Source organism: Phocoena phocoena, chromosome 1 (genome assembly GCF_963924675.1).
Source record: "Phocoena phocoena chromosome 1, mPhoPho1.1, whole genome shotgun sequence".
Classification (NCBI taxonomy): domain Eukaryota; kingdom Metazoa; phylum Chordata; class Mammalia; order Artiodactyla; family Phocoenidae; genus Phocoena; species Phocoena phocoena.
This window is the reverse complement of record NC_089219.1, coordinates 33,195,773-33,217,378: the sequence shown is the minus strand read 5'-3', so window position 1 is coordinate 33,217,378 and position 21,606 is coordinate 33,195,773. Positions and strand designations below refer to the sequence as shown.

The window sequence follows — 21,606 nt, the reverse complement described above, 5'->3', positions numbered from 1 at the left end:
TTACTGAGCGCTGCACAGCTTCTGCCAGGCCTCGTGGTAGCGCACGGGCTCCTCCTGCAAGGTGCTCGGCTCCAGGTCCGTGGAATCTATGTACTGGGAGCGGCCAGAGCGGAGAGAAAAGCAGCAGCCTCGTGACTCCTGAGCGCTCACCATTTCTAAACAGTATTACCAACGCTCCACCTTTCCCAGTTTTAAACTAAAGTTTAAAAACAACCTTAATGTATTTACACTTACTAATCTTTTTAAAATAAACTTTAAGATCTTTCTTATATTTTAAAATATGAGTTTCCTTCCCAAATCATTTAATTCCCAACTCTGGCTGTCCATCCGCTCTACACTCAGTCCGCTAGCGCAGACCCTGAAGTCCTCTCTGTTCAAGATGTCTCCCCCAGTCCATCTTCCCCCTGGGTCACTTCTCACTTTTCTCAACTGTGTTGAAGTATAATTTACACACAATGAAACACAAGCATTTTAAGTGTGCACTTCATGAGTTTTGTCCCACACACACACAAAGGTACGACCACCATTTTGATCAAGATCCAGAAAGTTCCTGTCACCACCCCCCCCCCCCGCCAGTTCCCTCTGCCCCCTGCAAACACCGTCCTCCCTGCTTCCTGCCTCAGACAATCCTGGCTCTGCTTTCATCACCGCAGGCTGTAGCTCCTCTAGAACTTCAGACAAATGGAACCATGCAGCGTGCAGCCTTCTGTGTCTGCCGCCTTCAGCTCCGTGCAATGTCTCTGAGATTCACCCGTGTTGTTGTGTATCACCACGGAGTTTATTCCTTTTTACTGCTGGGTACTTTTCTACTGTAGGAATACACCACACGACGTGTTTATCCACCGACTTGTCCTGGACTTCTGGGCTGTCCCCAGATTTTGGCTGTTATGACTAACTGGTCCATTTGTATAAAGATAGATTCTTTTGGTGGACATGTTTTCATTTCTCTCGAGTAAATATCTGGGAGTGGGATTTCTGGGTCACACACAGTAGGCGTGTGTTTACCTTCATATGAAACCGCCAGACTGTTTCCTCAAGCAGCTGCACCAGTTTACACTCCCACACCCTCACTGACACGCTCAGCCACTCAGGTGGGTGGGTGTTGGCATCTCACTGAGACTCAATTTGCATTTATCTCCCTGACAACTGAAGGCGTTGAGCATCTTTTCATGTATATCATGTGCATCTCCTATGAAGTGTCTGTTCAAATCTTCTGCCCACTTTTTTATTAAGTTGTTCGTTTTTTTCCTGCTCCTTCCTATTACCCTGCGGTGACTTCCCTGAACCCCAGGGCAAAATCCAGGAGTGGCCCAGTTGAGGGGATTCATGACCTGGCCCTCGCCAGCCTGTCTCCAGACACCCTCCAATTCACACTTTTCCATCCACTGAGTTCCCAACCATTCCACACCTCCAAGTCCTTGGATATGCGCTCCCTGCTGTCGGGAATGCCCTGCCCTGCTGCCTTATCCATCTTCCCAACCTGCCCACGGGCCCCTCATCACACGTCTTCCAGGGCAGGTTCGCCCCCTCTTCTGCCTGCTCCCTTCACACCTGAGAGACCTCACTGACTCGGATTCCCCTCTCGGCCACCACCATCTAACACATGATCGGCACAGGCTACCTCCAAGGAGATAAAATAAATGAATGATCGAAAGAACTAGCAAAAAAATAAGTCAGGGCAGGGTTAATGAGATCCCACGATTCTTAAAACACATATAACAGCTCATCCTCTCGGCACCTGTTCACCAGCATAAAGCAAGCCACGTTTTCATGCCGAGAAGCCCCTGGAAAGTAGAAGGCCAACCCCGGTGCCAACAGCGAGGGCAGCTGCTCGGGGCCATCAGCTCTGCCCCCTCCCCCCCCCAGTCAATACCCCTCAGCACTGAGCTCCAACTTCACTTCTAATTTCCATCTCTTCCTAATAAGCTCCATCAGGGAGCTACCTTGCTGGGAAAAAGGTATAAAGGGACAAGTGGAAGAGCTGACACATATGGTACTTCCTCCCTGCCAGGTACAGTTCTAAGCACTTTATATGAACTCATTCAATTCTTATCATAAGAGCCCTGTGACAACCCTTTTTAAAGATGGGAAAACTGAGGCCCAAAGAGGGCTAAGCAGCTTGCCCAGCATCACACAGCCTCGGAGGCCTGGCCGCCTGGCTCTGGGACCCCTGCCCTGAACCTCGACGCTCCACTGCCTCCAGCCTGACATGCCAGCAGCTCAGCTTCTTCTCAGTGACTACCGTTCACCAGGCGCTGCCCGTTTTCCCGCCTCGGCTGGGTGACTGGACACTTGTTCCTGAGAAACCTCCCAGCTCCACGGGGTGGACACTGGCACAGGTGCCAGCAATTGTGCAGCATGCTTAGCCACCAGGACTCCCCATTCCCAGGGTCACCTGACATTCAGATCCAAGGATTCACTCTCTTGGATCCTACTCTGACTACATCTTCTCTTATTTCCTGAAAATGCTCGGCTCTTCTCTCCCAGCCAGGAGCCAACCACAAATCCTTTTGACTCCTAAAAAAGAAATGCTAAGCTCCAATAATATAAAGCAGGTGTGCACGCAGCACCTACGAGAGTAGAGACGGCCTCCCTGTACCTGTGCGACACCTCCTCACCTTGATTTCCAATTTGTGGTTTATGGCCAGTGCAGAATGCTCCAGAGCTTTAATGACGGAGGCGTACGAGTCTGAGAACTTCGTGTATTTGCCCACGAGGGCAATAGAGCAGGTCTCCAGCAGGCGATCATATCTATCACACAAAGGTCAAGAGACACCAAATCACTCAGAATGTACATACCCCCGTGAGGTCAAAATCACCTTTTAAAGAGCAGAAAAACATGTCTGGGAAAAATATGATAGGAGCAACTACTGTCTGTGTTCTATGTACTGAAGAGTAAAGAGGAAGCAATTTTCAGATCAACGTGGCAGGCTTTGTAAAGAAAGTAGGATTTTGGAACCTGTTACAAAGAGATAGCTTCAAAATCCGTTCCAAATTTGGTTTTCTTTTTTTTTTTTTAAGTTAAAAAATTAACAGACAATTCACAAGAGTTAATGTGATGAAGGGAACAGTCAAATTATGGGGCATCCACACAAGAGTCCATACTCATTAAAATTTTTCATTATAAAGTATAATTAGTAACACAAAAATAAAACTGTGGCTGCATAATGATATACAAGCAAATGGACACAGACTGAAAGGGAAAATGTCAAAATGAAAATAAGTATCGCTGAACAACAGCACGCGTGCTCCCTCTACAAATGCTTGTTAGTGCCATCCAGCTGACTCGGCAGCTACGACACCACACGCCCAGTGCTCCGAGGCGCTGTGTGAAGATCTGTGAGGTGCTGTGCAAGCATCACAGGCAGGGCGAGGAGGCAAGCAGAGTGGGGACAGCTCTCAATCTGATGAGCTTTGACAGCAGCAGTAGGAAAAGACCAGACCCCCTTGTCGATCCTTCTGTAGTATGGGGTGAGCAGCGTGTTCCCAAACACAGCTCAGATATTTGGGAGCAGCCAGGAGTGCTCCAGCCACATCCAGCCACCCACGTGGGCCTCGGATACCAGTGCCAACCCACCGCAAGGAGGCCTGCTTGCGTGGGACACAAGGGTGATAGCTGTGTGATCTGAACTCCCTGAGACCCGGGACCCGGGCCAGCTCTACTGGGACTTCCTCATCCATGATGCAGCTACATGAGGGCTAAGATCCTTTCTTTACACCCCTTACCATGAAGTCCTTTTCTAGTGTGAGTTGATAGCACAAGTAAGAAAGAGCTGAATTCCCTGAGCTCCTACAAACAAAAAAGAAAGAAGGCTCGAACTCCCAGCTCCTTATTATGAAGCAAACCTGTCAGCCATCTCTTTCCACTTCATCAGCATTTTCCGTGGCTGCCTCTCAATAGGAAGGTCAAGTCTCCGGAGAAAATAATCTACAACCCCCTGCTCTTCTAACAACAAGGGGACTCGGTAGATGGACGAGACATCGTGGACACAGATCACCTGTTTAAAAATGAGCAAAGGTTAGTTAATTAAAACAAACAAAAACTAACTGGGCTGACGGACTCCTACCAGCTCTTAGGACCTTGGGAAAATAACTGTTTTAAATTTGAAAACAAAGAAAACGACAACTTTCTAAAAAATATAAATTACCAAACTGACTCAAGAAGAATAGAATACATAGTGGCTAATCTCCTATGAACATGGATGCAAAAATCCTTAAAAAAAAAAAGTTGATAAACCAAACCACAAATTAGTTAAAAAAAAAATCATGTCCAAGTAGGAACTGTCCCAAGAACAATGGTTCTCAAAATTGGCTGTCATTGGCATCACCTGGGAGAGCTTCTAAAAATTCAAAAGCCCATGCTGCACCCCACACCACTTACATTTAACAGTGGAATTCACTACATGAATAGATTAAAGTAGGGGGGGAAATCACCTCAGTGGAAGCAGATTTAATAAAAATTCAAAACCAATTCATAATAACAATTCCTGGTAAATTAGGAGTGTTAGAGAAAATGTGAAAATATAAAAACCCCACAGCAAACATCATTTGGTTTGATATTTAATATTAATGCTTAATATTTAAAGTCTGAAACAAGGCAAAACTGGTCACTAATCACTACTTCTATTCAACAGTGTACTAGAGATATTAGCTATTACAATTAGATAAGAAAAAAATGTACATGAATTGGAAAATAAGAAAAAATTGCCACTAATTGCATATAATATAACTGCTCACCCATAAAAACCACGGGAATTTACAGGCAAAAAATCAGAACTAACGGGGCTTCCCTGGTGGCATAGTGGTTAAGAATCTGCCTGCCAATGGAGGGGACACGGGTTTAAGCCCTGGTCCAGGAAGATCCCACGTGCCACAGAGCAACTAAGCCCGTGCGCTACAACTACTGAGCCTGTGCTCTAGAGCCCGTGAGCCACAACTATTGAAGCCCGCGGGCCTAGAGCCCATGCTCGGCAACAAGAGAAGCCACCGCAGTGAGAAGCCCGCTCGACACAACTGGAGAAAGCTTGCGCACAGCAGCGAAGACCCAACACAGCCAAAAAAATTAAAAGTAAAAAAAAAATTTTTTCACTCAGAACTGACAATTTTAGTAAGGTTGCTAAGCTTGAGATCAATGGGCAGAAGTCAGCAGGGTTTCCTATACATGGGTCTTATTTAATCAGGAAATATAATTTTTAAAAATACACCATTCACATAGTAACAAAAATTATGAATACCTATAAATAAATTTAAAACACAATTCACGAAGACATATAAGCCTAAAAACCACCTTTAAAAAGAAAATTGTAGAATATTATCAAAAGTTCTTTCAACACATGGAGCTGGAAGAGCTAGATATCTATACATGCAAAAAGATGAATTGCAAATTTTACTGAAAAGTTACTATCCATAAAAATTAACTCATAATGAATCCTAGACCTATGTGTTAAGCCCTAAAATTATCAAACTTCAGAAGAAAATCTTCATGACCTTGGTTAAGTAGAGTTCTTAGATATGATACCATAAGCACAACCTATAAAGAAAAACATGAATAAACTGGGAATTCATCAAAATGTAAAAGCTTTTATGCTCCCAAAGACACCATTAAGAAAATGAAAAGACATACACCTGAAATTAGCACGACATTATAAATCAACTATACTTCAATTAAAAAAAGAAAAGACAAAAAAAAAAAACAAAAGAAAATGAAAAGACAAACCACAAGCTGGGAGAAAAAAGTGTGCAAATCATATATCTGATAAAAGACTTGCACTGAGAATATATAAAGAACTCCTATCACTCAATGGGATAAGCAACCCAATTAAAAATAGGCAAAAGATGTGAAGTTCCAATTTAAATATAGAAACAACTGTCACATTTTTTAATAGTAACTAATTTTAATGATAACCTATTCTATTATAGAATTGAATCACCTTCACTTGCTGGGACAGAAATATCTAAAATAACTGAAGTGCATGAAAAAGGCTGTTCATAACAATGAGAGTACTCTGATGTTCCATGTACTTAGTACGAAGCAGAAGCCCTTTGATGGGCTCCTGGCTCAGGCATCGTGTCCAGGAACACTGATCTCAGGTGTCAGGCTACCCTCACACCCTGAAGCTTGAGCCATCGTGGAGATGGAGAGGACAGCTGCTTCTAATAGTCAAAGGCTTTCCTCTTGCTCTATTCACTTTAATGCCAGGGCAATGACTTTGTTTTATATTCTCTCCCATACTCCTAGAAGCCTTGTGAATGGATTTCTCTTATTTTAGATCCTTTTTTTTTTTTTTTTTTTTTTGCGGTACGCCGGCCTCTCACTGTTGTGGCCTCTCCCATTGCAGAGCACAGGCTCCAGACGTGCAGGCCCAGCGGCCATGGTTCACAGGCCTAGCCGCTCCGCGGCATGTGCGACCTTCCCGGACCGGGGCACGAACCTGTGTCCCCTGCATCGGCAGGCGGACTCTCAACCACTGCGCCACCAGAGAAGCCCGGATTTCTCTTATTTTAACCCTGCTCCCTCATCCACTCCTCTCTAGGCCAGGTGGGCTCCCCGCTTAGTCTCCTGATCCTCAAATAACCTAGCAGTAGAACAAACCATCCATAACCTAATCATACGTTCCTTGACCTCAACTTCCCTTCTACTCTCCTTCAGCCAAACTTGATCAAAGCCACAATCCCAACTTACCACCACTGGAATTTCCATTACATGCACCACACTTAAGAAATATCACAGGTTCCAAAATGTTGAATTTCCTGTACCATAGGTAACCTCCATTAGCACAAATAACAAAAAAAACTATATGTTTAGGGCCTACAACACCTTAGACAGCAGGCAACAGGAATATAAAGTTGAATAAAGTGATCCTTGCCCTCAAGAAGCTCAGTCTATGAGGAGAGACAAACACGGACGAACACACAGACACACAGGAACACTTACACACTAAGGGGCAGTATGACAGGCTTACCACCAGGACCTGTGAGACACACAAGTCACTCAGAGAAGATTAACCCTGAGGTTTGAGGAGGTTTGGAAGGTAAAGCTACTCAGACAATACTGTGTCCTAGCTGGGCTCCAAAGAATGAAAATGAATAGGAGATTGCCAGGCCTACTACAGGGACAGGGGAACACCCACTCCGCATGGCTGGAGCAAACAGTACGAGGAGCGGGGACAGACAGGAGAGGTAAAAGATGTTCGGGGAACCACAGAAAATAAGGTGATGGAGAATCACAGGGCCGGTGGGTGTCAGTTCTTCTACAGAACAGTCTACTGTCTCAAATTATGAAATACCAACAAGGCTCATGAAACTGGCTAAGAGACATTAGGATAATTAGCAGCAAAAAATAAGTTATGTGAAGATGGGATTTCTACTTACTTGTTCAGGTTCAACATGGCAGAACATTGATATTTTCTCTTTCACTGACGTGTCGAGAGGATTTGAGCACCTGCACACAACCTAGACATTTGGATGGACACAAGGGGTTACAAAATTGGGTTTTTTCTCGTGACTGAAATTAAAGTAGACACCACATTGTCAAGCTGGATGAAAATGTTAACTCCTGGCACAATGCACATAAACTGTAAAAATGTTACTTGTTTTCAAAACTGAAATTCCTAAATCCCAAGTTGGAGAAACATGAGAGAGTGGCAGGACAGACAGATTAATGAGCCAACTGGAGTTTTCCTCAACCGATGTTCTTGGGTAGGAGGGACAGGAGAATGAATGATTGGCTGGGAGGAGAAGACAGGACCTCACACACACCAGGTAAGAAAATCTTTGCAAACCACAACCCAGTTCACTCAGCACTAACCCTACTTCTCCATCATTGGCTCGGCTAACTAAATGGGGGCCAAGAAAAGGTTTTGGCTGCCGTGGAGGCGTGATCTTAATTAGATAAGATCACTCTGAAACGAGGTAACCAGGAAATCTTACCAGATCTGGGGAAAGCCCAAGCCCTCTGAGTTCCCGAACACTGTTCTGGGTGGGTTTAGTCTTCTGTTCCCCTGTTGAACTTGGCTATTTTGCAGAAGGAAAAAAAAGTTAATTTCTCTATGAAAAGGAATTTTCAGCTGTGACTTTTCCCCGAACCTCTTTTCATAATAGGGAAATGGATAATTTGACCATTTACCTAGTTTATTTTTTATTTTTGTCAAAGTTACACATGCATATATTTGAGAGTCAAGTAGTTCTGTACGGTTTGTCCTAAAAGCAGTAGTAGCAGCCCTATCTACCCTTTCCCTTTTCCAAACCCTAGAGATAGCCACTCTTTCACTTTTTTTTTATTTGAAGTACAGCTGATTTACAATGTTATGTTAGTTTCAGGTGTACAGCGAAGTAATATATATATATATATATATATATATCTTTTTCAGATTCTTTTCCATTATAGGTTATTACAAGATATTGAAGGTAGTTCCCTGTGCTATACCGTAGGTCCTTCACTTTCCCACTCTTGGATGATCCTCCTAGTATGCTTTACTGCTACTTCTTTGACATTCAGTTTGAGGCATTTTCTATTGACTTCCTGTTGGGTAAGGAATCCACTCTTTTCATTCCCCTGCACCCATTACACGCACCTGCCCTGTGTATGCAACCCCTATTTCATGATCCCTCTTCAGTGTTTACATACTTTTGAGTATTTACATACTGTGTACCATGAAAACCACGTGCCATAACTTTTCCTTTCTGGCCCAATTATTTGTTTTCCTTGGTTGGCTTTTTGGTTTTGTTTTGTTGATATGCTGAGTTTTCTATGTACTAAATTATCTTTATTCTCCTCTCACACTTAAAGATACATTTGTTGGGTACAGAATTCTAAGTTAGAAGTCATTTTCCCTAAGAATTTTTAAGGAAACAGCTTCACTATCTTTTAGCTTTCAGGATTGCTGTTGAAGTCTAATGCCATAATGACTCTTGGTTTTTTTCTTTAGAGTTTTTTTTAGAATTTCTGCCCCATTATTCCAAAATTTCACAACAATGTGCCTTGGTGGGGGTCATTTTTCATTTAATAGGCTGAGCGTTCAGTGGGCCCTTCCAATCTAGGAACTCCTATCTGGAAATTTCCTTCAATTATTTAGATCAGGAATCAGAAAACTTTTTCTATAAAGGGCCAGACAATAAGTATTTTAGGTTTTGTGGGCCACAGTCTCTGTCACAACTACCCAACTCCGATTTTTTTTAAATTAATTTTTATTGGAGTATAGTTGATTTATAATGTTGTTAGTTTCTGCTGTACAGCAAAGTGAAACAGTTATACATATATATATATATATATATCCACTCTTTTTTAGATTCTTTTCCCATATAGGTCATTAGAGTATTGAGTAGAGTTCCCTGTGCTATACAGTAGGTTCTTATTAATGTTTTAATACAAATGGGCATAGCTGTTTTATTTTCAAAAACAGTGGGTGGGCTGATTTGGCCTGTCTGTTGACCTCTGGTTCACATCACACTTCCCTCTCCATTTCTATTATTTTTTTGAAAATCCCATTATTTGGATCAGAACTCCTAGACCAGCCTCTAATTCTCTTGCCTTTTCTCTCCTATTTTCTCTCTCTTGACCTTTCTTCTCTACTTCCTGGGTATTTCCTTAAACTTCTTTTTCATTCCTGCTATCCAATTTTTAATTTCCAAGAATTCTTATCTATTCTCTGAATGTTCTCTTCTTAAGGTATCCAGCTCTTGTTTAACAGATGCAGTTTATCTCCTCTTAATTCTGAGGATATTAATGATATGTTGCTTTGTTTTCTTTATCTAAGGTTTCCTTTTCCTACTCCCTGCAGAGCCTCAATTTCCTCTGTTTTTTCTGTTGTTCTGGTCTCTTGCACGCTAAATGCTTTCTCCAAATGTCTGGTGATCACCGGCTGCCGGCTCACTCTAAAAGCTAATCGGAAGTTCTCTGAGTGGGTGACCTTGTCCACCAGGGTCCTCACTGCAGGAATCTGGCTGGTCTGTTTTCACTGAGGAGCCTCTGAGGGCAGTGTGTTTTCTCCTGGGTTAGTTGCATACCCCAAGAAGAATCTTACAATCTCCTACGTAGACGGTCCCCGCCTGGCTGTGATGATTCTGCAAATCAAGTAGCAGAAATCACACTGTCCCTAGTGCCTGCTCATCCAGAAAAAGCCTACATTCTCTGCCAAGATGGGAGAGGGACTGATGCCCAATTGTGCATAACAGGGAAGGGGATGCCAGGGTCTAAGTGCTTCTGAAACGGCAGTTATAAGGAGTCCCACCCCCAGCCCCAGAGGTGCCCGGTGCTGCCCATTCCTGAGTCTTTGGGGTTCTGCAGGGCAAGCAGGGTTGCTTCCCTGCTTTCTCCACTGCAGGCTTAGAATCCAGCTCTCCCAGGTCTGCTCAGTCCATTTCTACATGGCCATCTGCTTTCTGCCTGCCTAATTTTTGTCACTACTGACTCCATTCAGAGTATTTTATCTTTGTGAATTTTTGCCTTAAAAAGAAATTCCCTCTACTCCAGTTGTAGTGGAGTTTCATCACGTATTAAAGACAAATGGACACATGCAACCCACTGTCTTTAACTGTAATTTCCCTGATTAATTTTCCAAATGTTTTCCATTTGATCTTTTCCAAAAGTATGATTATAATAATTTAAAATTCACAAAGAAGTGTTTTATTCCCTGCTTCCTGCACCTCAAATATTTGAAACAGATAAGGAATGAAAACCATCCTCTCCTCCCTCCTCTCCATCCCCCAAAGTAAAGCTCTGAATGCCTTACCTGAGGAACGAGACTGACATGAATGTTACAGAAGTTCTCTCTTTTGACCTTGAACTGGAATTGACGGAAGGCCTCAATAAAGGGCATGCTTTCTATATCTCCTACTGTCCCACCAAGCTAGAAGAACAAAGTTAATTTAGAGGTTAAGCACTAAGCCTTCCTTTTGTGGTTCAGGTGTCTATGTCATCTCAATTCAACGATCAGTAACAGTGTAACGCAGACTCCCTGCGCCTATAAAATGTCATTTAACATACTGACACTGGACGTTTTTCTTTGTGCTAAAAGATTACTTTTTATGATAGGTTCAACATTCCCCAAGGTTATCATGGATCTTTCCACATCATTTCAAGAAAACGGTCAGGTGAAAGACGCACTAGGAATTTTATTTGTATGAAGAGTCACAAAGCAAAGAAATCAAAATCTTATCTACTTAGCCATAAATAACTTCTATATTAAAAAGCAGTTATAAACCAACTGCTGGAACTTTTGAGTCTCCTGTTTTCACAGGAACACGGAGATCCAACAGCTAGGATCAGCAAAGCAGGAGTACAGAAACTAAAACCGAAACAGGCTCATTCAGAGGGATGAACATTCCTGCCAGAGGAAAGCTGAAGGTCGGGTCACCTGACTTTCTCAAGAGACAGATGAGAACGCGTCATGCCACTCTTATGATCTGCGTGAACGAAGTATTGCTTTCGATGGTGCAGCCACTCTACGTGATGATGACTGTGCCCTTACCTGCCACGCTGCCCTTAGGAGGGTCAAGGGTTTCACAGGCAACTGGCTTATCAGTTGCTGGTGGGTGACTAAGGAGGAGAAAATGTACACCTGGTCACATGCACAGGTACCACGGAGTTCCAAACAGACTCAACAAACCTCAATAACACACACTTGAGGCTCCAGGCCATCTTCATCCACGGGTATTAACGCCTGTCTCATTACCCACTCCTGGATTGCATCTGTGATGTGCGGGACGACTGAGGAAGAGAAAGGACATACGTGACCTACACGTCCCATCCCGTCCCATCCACATCAATTGAGGCAGACACACCCTTTGTGACAACAAACTGCAGAGTAGCAGTGGGTCGTAACAATATTTTCGAGACCCCTCTCAAATGCCCTTAACAAATCACACTACCCCCGGCCTCCCTTCCAGATTTCCTGGTTGTGACTAGAAGCCCCACAGGAGAGTAGGGACTCGAGGGGTGACATGAGCCACCCCAGAGCAGTGGCCTCAAAGCAGAATCTACCCTGGCCACTCCTACTGCTTACGGCTGGGGGTGGGGGGGGCGGTGCTGAGGGAGGGAGCATATCACACCCTTTTTCAAGGACAAGAGAGCACCAGGACCCTGTTCCATTCCATTTCCAGTTTCCCCAAGGGTAGATAATCTACTGCAGAGACAGGGAAGTACAGCACAGTGGTCGGGAGCACAGCATCTGGGGCCAGAATGCCTGGATTCAAGTCTCAGTTCCACCACTCGTCAGGTGTGGGTCTCTGGGCAAATTACCTAACTATTCATAAGTTCGACCTCCCTATCCGTTAACTGGAGGTAAGAGCTTCTACTTCCTGAAGTCATGGAAATGTAGCGATAGAGCACTGGTGAGATGCTGAGCAGGGCCCCTGCGTGATGGTGCTCATCAACCCCAGCCGTGGCTCAGCGCTTTTTAAACCACAGTCGTGGGGCTCAGAAGACCAGCTCCTAAGGGGCAGAGGCTGCTGTTTAACTTGCTATGTACAGAACCGGCAGTGCCTCAAGCACAGGATATTACCTGTTCCACACACAGCAGCCAAAGTGGTCTTTTAAAATGCAACTCAGGGTTCACCACTCCCAGGCTTAAACTCCCGAATGGCCTCCCACGGCTCTGAGTAAAATGCAACCTCTATGCCGTGGCCCTTCACGGGGCCCCGTGGAACCTGGCTGCAGCCCACCTCTCCCACCTGCCCCTTGGTCTCAGTGCAGGAAATCTCCCTCCTGGTCCCTGACCAGCCCCCTTGCAGCCAGGGCCCTGGGTCCGTGCCGAGCACCCCTTCTGCTCTTCCCAGGGCTGGCCTCCCAGCTCAAACGCCCTCTCTTGGAGGCTTTCCCTGACCACCTGTCCAGACTGCCTTCCATACCACTCTCCCTCTCTCTCTCTCTCTCTCTCTCCTCACTCTATTTAGTTCCTTCTCAGCTCCTATCAGACAACTCACTTCACCAGTTTGGTTTTTTCTCTCCCAGAAGGTAACCTCCATGAGGACAACGGCCTCACTGGGCTTGTTCATCATGCACTCCCAGTATCAGCAAGGGTCTGACCACACTGGGCACTCAAGAAATCGCTGATGAGTGAATAAATGAATTAATACACTAGAGGCCTAGAACAGCAAACTGTATGATCAAGATCACTGCAACTCCTAATTGATCCCGTTCTGTGTGTTGGGAACTCAAGAGAAACACTCGACTGACTGAGCTCCTTTAATTCTCCCAGCAACCCGGATAGGTAGGTACTGTTATTATCCCCATTTCACAGAAAAGGAAATTAGACCTCAAAGAGGGGAAGTAATCTGCCCATGTTCACAAAGCTGGTTAAGTGGCAGAGCTAAGACCTACACATGACCCCCTAGCCCAGAATCCAGCCAGGGTGGCCCCAGGGGAGAGACAGCTGTCAGCGTGACCCTCAGCCTTCAGTCCAGTAAAGCCCAAAGTCAAAAGCAGATTTATTCTCATAACTCAGATGAGAGCCACTCTTCAGCAAGCCCCCAAATCTGGACTTATGCCATCATACTAGACCTGTGGCCTTCCAACACCCACTTTTGAAAAGCAGCGCTAGCCTCAAATGATCGCTGTGCAAAACCTCCACCCAGCAGACAGACAGACGCTGCGCTGGTGAAAGCTCAGGAGGACCCAGAGACCTGCTTCTCAGACTCCCTCTAACCCATGACCAGCCCAAAGGCCAATGGACACAATGGGAGTCCTTTTCCTTCTCCCTGTCTATACACAGAACGTCCCAGATGCACAACATACACCGTCTGGCTGACCGCCCTCACCTAGCTGCTGTCATCACTTCACACTCATCACTGTGGAAAAACAACAGAAACTAAAACCAAAAAAGGCTCATTCAGAGGGATGAACATTCCTGCCAGAGGAAAGCTGAAGGTCGGGTCACCTGACTTTCTCAAGAGACAGACGAGAACGCGTCATGCCACTCTTATCGGTACAATTCATACTAAGCAAATGTATAAATGCTGAAAAAGGAGAACTGCGTGAACGAAGTATTGCTTTCGATGGTGCGGCCACTCCACGTGATGCTGACTGTGCCCTTACCTGCCACGCTGCCCTTAGGAGGGTCAAGGGTTTCACAGGCAACTGGCTTATCAGTTGCTGGTGGGTGACTAAGGAGGAGAAAATGTACACCTGGTCACATGCGCAGGTACCACGGAGCTCCAAACAGACTCAACAAACCTCAATAACACACACTTGAGGCTCCAGGCCATCTTCATCCACGGGTATTAACGCCTGTCTCATTACCCAAATCATGAAGCTGGACTGTCAGCTTCAATGCCATTCACAGAGAGGCGGGAGCCTACTCAAGTTAAACAGCCATGCAACTCTGAATTTTCAACTGAAGACATAGTTCAGTAACAATACCTTGATACTTTCATGATGAAATTGCATAAAAGGCACATCTTTATACACAAAAGAAATTAAACTGGCTAAGACTTTTAAACCTTGAAGGCAAATCCAGTATTACCTTGGACGGTTTTCCCCAAGTAATCTCCTTTGCGTTCCTTGTTAATGACGTACTGATAGATCTTTCCAGTAGTCAGATTATTGTCCTTGGTGAGGCGGATGTCAAGGAAACGTTCATAGTTACCCAGGTCAAGGTCTACTTCCCCACCATCATCCAGCACAAAAACCTCACCTGCAGTGAACAGTGATAATGGTTAGGGTGGGTGAAAGATACAAATACCATGGCACAACTTGAGTTCCCAAATATAAACACTTGAAAAGAACCAAGTCTGCATAAACTTGACAGGAAGCAGGGAAATTTATTTCCAGAAAAGTAAATATGACAAGAAAGAAAAATCGCCAATCATTCTGCAAAAGGTTAACTCCATACTTCCAGTTTATCGCCAAACTCAGTCTGAATTAGAAGATTCTGTCATGAAACAGCATGGAATGAATAGAAGGAAACTACAGCCAAGCAAGACACAGGGAACTTTACATGGTATGGCATCCGCCACCTAAAGAAAAAGAACTTTTGTCTCAAGTCTCCTACCTGAGCAGAGAAAGGTTTGAATGTGATAAAAGTAGGATTTGATCCAAAAACTTAAACAAGGTATATATGTTACAGTCGTGTTGATTATAAAAACCGGCTTCTGGGCCACACTTTAGTCCAAAACAAAGGTGTGAAATTGCTCAAGTTTCCTCCTATTCCTTTGTTTAACAATCATTCCTTGAAATGTCATTCTAGAAATTCTGCCCCAAACGGGGCCTTCCTACCATCACAATGGGAGACAATCCCCAAAATAGGAAAGTAAAAATGGTCTTGTTTTTCCCTCATCCTCTGCTCTCAGGAATGCTGAAATATTGCTCCAATTTTTTCCATCCTTCCTGACACTATTTATTACATAAAGATTTTTGCTCTGATGACACTCATAGATTTTTACCTCACATTAGAAAGTAGGAGTATGAAAACAATTTAAAAACTTGAGGGACTTCCCTGGTGGCGCAGCGGTTAAGAATCCGCCTGCCAAGGCAGGGGATGTGGGTTCGAGCCCTGGTCCAGGAAGATCCCACATGCCGTGGAGCAACTAAGCCCGTGCGCCACAACTGCTGAGCCTGAGCTCTAGAGCCCACGAACCACAGCTACTGAGCCCACGTGCCACAACTACTGAAGCCCGCACACCTAGAGCCTGTGCTCCGCAACAAGGGAAGCCACCACGAGAAGCCCGCGCACCGCAACGAAGAGTAGCCCCCGCTCACTGCAACTAGAGGAAGCCCGTGCACAGCAACGAGGACCCAACACAGCCAAAAATAAAGAAACAAACAAACAAACAAATAAATAAAATACTTGAGAAGTATTTTTTAACATGTCTCAATAGTACATCTACCCCCAATTTTAAGAAATTACTCTTAGGCGATTCAGACACAGTTACTCATCACACAGTTGGTAGTAATCAGCAATAACAAGGAAGTAGAGTGCTGTTTTCCTACCCCACCTTAACGGTTTCTCCTTTTCACTCACCTCGAAGGATGCTTGTTTTTACTATCCAAACTCTGTTAGCAAAACAGAATCTCAAGCATACAGATCATCGAAATTCAACATCTATCCGTTGCCTGAATCCCTACAAGTGGTCCTTTGGCCTCTGTCTGAACACCTCTACCAAAGGGAACTCACAAAATCTTCACCCCACTTTTGGAGAGCACTTACTATTATAAAGATCTTACACTGGGCCAAAATCCATGGCCTTACAACTTCTATCCACCCATCCTATTCCTAAAGATTGGGGCCACAAAGTATAAACATAATCCCTCTTCTCAAATATCTGAAGAAAGTTACTGTGTCACCAGATATCTTTCTTCAAGAGAAGAGACAAACTTTCATTCAGCTACCTAAAATATCATTCCTATTACAGAAACCACTGAACTCTAATCACTCCATTGCCTATTAAGATTTCTGCTTCTTCTCTGTCCAACTGAGAAAAGCATCACTCTGCTATGCTAAGGACCCCTCTCAGAAGGCAGGAAGTGGAGGTCATGGAATGCAAAATACACACAATTTCCAGGGGCTGAGATTTTCTCTCGCATATTACATAATTATTTTCAAATAAGAAAAAAGAAATGCATTTTGCTTACCATGCTCATAAGGAGAGAATGTTCCTGCATCAATGTTAATATACGGGTCAATTTTAATGGAGGTTACATGTAAACCACATGACTTGAGTATTGTGCCCACACTGCTGGCGATGATTCCTTTTCCAATTCCTGATATGACACCACCAGTAACTAGAATGTACTTCATTTTACTTGTTGACCTGGGAAAAAGAAAAAACATACCTCAACAAATCAAACTGATCTCGGTTCAAATCCTGGCTCTGCCACTTACCAGCTATGAAGCCTCTAGGAGCCTCGGTTTCCCTATCTGTCACATGACTTTGGAAGGTTGTTATATGGGATCCTAACAAATGTTTTCTTGGATCACTCAATGGCTTTAGTCAAGTATGACTTGAAAAACAACTGCTAATTAAATAATGCAGATTTTGTTTAAAACTTTGACAGCTAACAACCTTGACAGCCAACATAATTTTTAAAAAAAGGCAGCTCTGTTGATAGAACATTATGCCCCCAATGCTGGCTGACACTGCCGCCAGACACTGGGTTGTCAGGCAGGTGCTTCATTATTTTCCCTACATGGAGAAAAAAATTTCAAACTTGGATGAGCACTCCAATTCCCCATGAAAGAGATAATGTCTTTGGCTAAACTAAAATTTATCGCCAAGAAAACACAGCTCCTCTAGGTTATGCAAGACCGCATAAAAGAACTTCAACATTTAAAAGGAGTAGCAGTTAAAACTAAAGATCTTTTAATTAAAGGTAGCTCTCCTCTGAAATGTAATAACTTGCTCCTTGCCAGCAATCTCTCCCAGGTATGCCATGAAGAGAGACTATATATATTGGAGGAAACGGACATCCGACAATAAACCAGTCTGAGCACATAATGGGCAGAGGACTCAAAGAGAGGGGAGATTAGATTAAATCCTAAGAGCCAGACAGTTGTGGCAGGGAATGGAAGAAACAGACTTCATGAGAGATAAAAGAGATGGATGGACGCAAGAACAGCAGGGGCAAGAGGTGAGCAGGCAGACAGCGACAGGCTCGCCAGGGAGAATTGATCACTGGCCCCGGTTCTGGAGGCTCAGAAATAGCATTTGGTCAGTACACCCAAATGTGATCAAAATGAGAAACACAATCGCAAGGAGAAGAGAATGCTTGCTTTGGCATATGGTCTGGGACATTTTCCTCCTCTGGGAACACTTCTTGTGAAGCCAAATTATAATAAAAATAAGCTAAGAAGGGAACAAGGAAACTGGGCAGTTCTGCTTGAAGCATTCCACCTCCCTGCTCCGCTCTGCTCCTCCCCAAGGCAGAAATAAACATCCTTGGCATAGAGATGAGAATGCTCACAATGTCTTCCCCCCTCAGACAGCAAGGAAAAGACCCACCCAGGTCCCGCTCTTTCTATTCTCTGTTGCAGCACTCCCAAAAGCATGCTCCTCGGTTTCGTCAAAATGCATGTGGGATACCCAAAAAGGGCTCTATGGACAAATAAATCAGAGAAATGCTGGTTAAACAGTCAACTGGTTTCTTTTTTTTTTTTTTTTTCAACTGGTTTCTTTAATGCAAGACCTCTGGGAGCCTTTAATAAGCTAATGTGCACTGTGAGCTCCCAAAAGGGATATACAGTCAGCAGTTTCCCTAAACTTGTTTGACCCCAAGTCCCTAATATTTGGGGGAAACACTGCTCTGTCACTTCACAGCTGAACAGTGCCTTACTGACATGTGAACATCGGACCTGGCTACATTTTAGAGACATCCTAATCAGGCATATCCCTGAGACCACACCCTGGACTCACTGACTAAATTTTGGATGTTCCAGAAATTCCTCAGCCATCCTGCGTGGGTTATAGAGTGGGTTACTTCTATAGAAGACTCATCTCATCCATTTGCATTTGATTGGCCCCAATTTTACTCTAAGAAGACAACACCTCTCTTTAGGGGAGATGCCTGCAGTCCCCCACAGTGCCCTGCAATAAATATTCTAAGGTACTCAAGAGGCCAGGCAGGAGAGGCTGATGTGACCCAGTCACCCCCATGTATGGACTACCCTGTAGGTAAGTGCTACTGTGCTAGACACTTCGGGGACTACAAAAATTACTCAGATTTGGGCCCACAGCTCAAGCTGCAGTCCATTTAGAGAGACAGAACATTTACAAATAAATGAGTAATCCAGTGATGGTAGGAAGCAGAGGGATGATGTGTGACAGGCATAAATGGAAAAGAAGAGAGAGCAGAAAGCTTTCAGTGGCAAGACCAGGGTAAGGACCATGGCCCATCAGAGAAAGATGAGAGGAGTGAAGGGAGGAGAGGAACCAGATGGCTGCTGCTGTGTTGACCTGAGACTTGCAACGGCCTTTAAGGGAAAGGGAACAGAGTGGGCAGGAAGGTACAGCTATCTACAGAACACAGAGGGAGGGCCAAGGAAAGAGACTGGGGGTGAGGGGGAGATGGTGGGAAATAAATAGGAAATTTAGGCAAGGGTCCAAATCATGGGGCAACTTGAGTGCTCAATCCGAACTTTAGTCTGAAGGTGATGAGAGACATGGGAAGGTTTTCAAGCACAAAAGTAACAGAAATCAAGATGCATCAAAGGAATTCATCAAAGATGACACAACAACAAAGATGTTGTTATTAAATGCCGAGATCCAGTTCCAGCTCCACCACTTGTGTACTGGGACCTGTCAAGTCACAGAAGCCGCCTGAAGCCCAAGTCCTCACATCCGTTAAACGGGGTTGAGAATCTCCGCATCGCCTGTGTCACATAACTGCTGAGGATTCAAAATTATAATGAGTGTGGACGTAAGTGCGCCACGCACACGTAGTGAACTTCTTTAAAATGCAGCATCTTCGTTCTGGGCGGCCGGTAAGTAAGGAGGCCAGCTGTGGGCCGAAGCCGACCTTTCCCCAGCACCTGGAGGCCGTCCGGCTCCGCGAGATCCCAGGCCCCCTCCGCCCGCCGAAGTCCGGGCGCGCCGGAGGGGGCCGCAGCCAGGCCGCCGAGCCCATCCCCCACCGCGGCGGGCGTGGCTCGGACCTTGATCCCCCTCCAACGAAGCTAAGGCCGTGCCTTAACGCCGGGGGGCGAGGGCCGCGGCAGCCCGAATGGAGCGGCGACCGCCGAGCCGCTCGGGGCTGGCTGGGCAGAGGGGGCTCCCGAGCCTCTACGGCCCTCTCCGTCCCACGAGCCACCCTGGTACCCTGGTCAGGCGAGCCAGGCCGCGCTGAAATGGGCGCTGCCGGGACCCGCAGCCCGGGACCCGCGGCCTTCCCCCGCCGCCCCACGCCCCCCACAGCCGGTCTCCCCGGCGGCGCCCGGCCACGCGGCCCCGTGCGCGGGAGCCGGCTCCTCGCCGGCCTGGCCGCCCGCCCCACTCCCTTTAGGCACGCAGCCCATTGGGCAGGCCGGCGGGCCACCTCACCCCTGATTGGTGGGAGCTGTGTCTGTCACCGGCGGTGGGGCTGTCCCGCGCCGGGCTCTGCTCCTGCCTCCGACTCCTGCACGGAAGAACAGCTCCCGCGGGATCCCTGGAGTTAGCCTACCTGAGGCCGGCTTTAAATCCTGCCGTCGGCTTAAGAGCTGAGAGGGTGACGCTCACGCTGAGCCCCCGGCAGCCAGTGCACCAGCCCGACCGCATGCGCCGGGCAGTCTTTCACGGAGGCGGGCTCTAGGCGGTGCGCACGCAGAGGCGGGGGGCGGGGTGGCGGGGCGCGGGCCCGCCCCAGGGCGGGACCTGAGTGCGCCGGACTCAGGGTCCGGAGTGCGCCGGCGCGAGGCCGGCGTGCTCTGCTAGCAGTGCTGCCGGCTTCTCCGGATCAATTTCCCAGCGCTGCTGGTGCCCGGCAGACGCAAGAGGTACGAGACGGGGCAGGTCATGGCGTCTTTGCCTTGTAGCCTTGGTCACAGCCAGTGGTTCAGGTTTCCTCTTTTGAGGGGGAGGAGACCATGTTTTGACTCACACCTGGCAAATACATCGCCTGGCTCCAGCCCCCACCCCGCAAAGGCCTTCTAGGAGAGGCGAGATCCATCACACCGTGTCCCTGAACCGTCCGACCTGTGGGCAAGGTGGTGCGACCCCAACCCATCTCTCTCTCTCACGCGGCGCCCTCTGAACCAAGGGATGCTGACAGTGTCACTCTCCGCCTCTATTACAGGGAAGGCCAAGACGGCGGCTGGGCGCTGGCTCCTTCCTTATCTGAATGGGAGTAAGAATGAGAGAAGCAGAAAGAAAAGCCGGTGTGAAAGCCTCAGTCGCCCAGCCGAGTTGGAGGCCAGTATCGCTGCATTGGAGAGAGCCAAAGGAAGAGAAATCAATACGGCGTGGCCACACTGCGCAGAGCATTATAGACCAAGGGTTTTCTTTCCCCCTAAGGGCAGTGGAAAGCCATAAAGTTTTTTCAGGAGGCGGCTTGGTTTTGCTTTGAATAGTGAATATATGTTTTTTTCTCCAAACACTATACAAGTGTATACTTAAAAAGTAAGTCTCTGCATCCCAGTGTTCTGTTTTCTTCCTTAGAAGCAGTTTGTCACAAGTTCTTGTATACCATCATTGAGGGATGTAAAGAAAAGGTGTGACATGATCAGACTTGTGTTTCAGGAAAATGACTCAACCAAATGGATTCCAAGAAACCAGTTAGGAGATTTCTGCAATGGCCCCAAAGAGAGGCATCTGGCTTCTTCTGTCTGAATCACCACTTCTGCTCTGCAAGCTGCACTCAGCTCCAGACCTAAAACATGCTTCGGGTGTTTTACAGCCACACTTCTTTCAAGAAACATTTGGTGTTTATCAAAGTGCCTGGGACATGATAGACACTGAGAACATACTTGTCGAAGTAACGAAGGGGCTGTAGAAGATATAAAATTAGCCCCTCACTTAGCCACTCTACTGGGTGACCACTTTACCCTTTCCTCTCCTTCTGTAAACCTCTACTCTCTCTCAGCGGATGGTCTCGCTTCCTATTTCATTGAGAAAATAGAAGCCATCAAGAGAACTTCCTTGAGCTCCCACCACCCTATCCATCAACCTACTTTCGTCTGTGCATACAAGCTCTGCCTTGTC

General features: G+C 46.0%; 1 protein-coding gene across 2 annotated transcripts in view; it reads right to left on the bottom strand.

Annotated features, from left to right (window-relative positions):
* The window catches only part of CTPS1 (CTP synthase 1), a 30,199-nt gene extending 10,016 nt beyond the window's left edge, over positions 1-20,183 (bottom strand). Inside the window, exons 1-10 of one of the 2 annotated variants that reach the window (XM_065873927.1) lie at positions 20,090-20,183; positions 16,568-16,746; positions 14,460-14,630; positions 11,607-11,707; positions 10,731-10,847; positions 7,930-8,013; positions 7,372-7,452; positions 3,847-3,998; positions 2,619-2,751; positions 5-93 (exon numbers count right to left, since the gene is read on the bottom strand). In XM_065873927.1, the coding sequence (XP_065729999.1) occupies positions 5-93; positions 2,619-2,751; positions 3,847-3,998; positions 7,372-7,452; positions 7,930-8,013; positions 10,731-10,847; positions 11,607-11,707; positions 14,460-14,630; positions 16,568-16,733 (1,094 nt within the window). In that variant the 5' untranslated portion in view covers positions 16,734-16,746; positions 20,090-20,183. Of the gene's footprint in view, positions 1-4; positions 94-2,618; positions 2,752-3,846; positions 3,999-7,371; positions 7,453-7,929; positions 8,014-10,730; positions 10,848-11,606; positions 11,708-14,459; positions 14,631-16,567; positions 16,747-19,968 lie in introns of both variants that reach the window. The other variant, XM_065873936.1, reaches the window with a different exon arrangement.
* Positions 20,184-21,606: the final 1,423 nt, after the last annotated feature.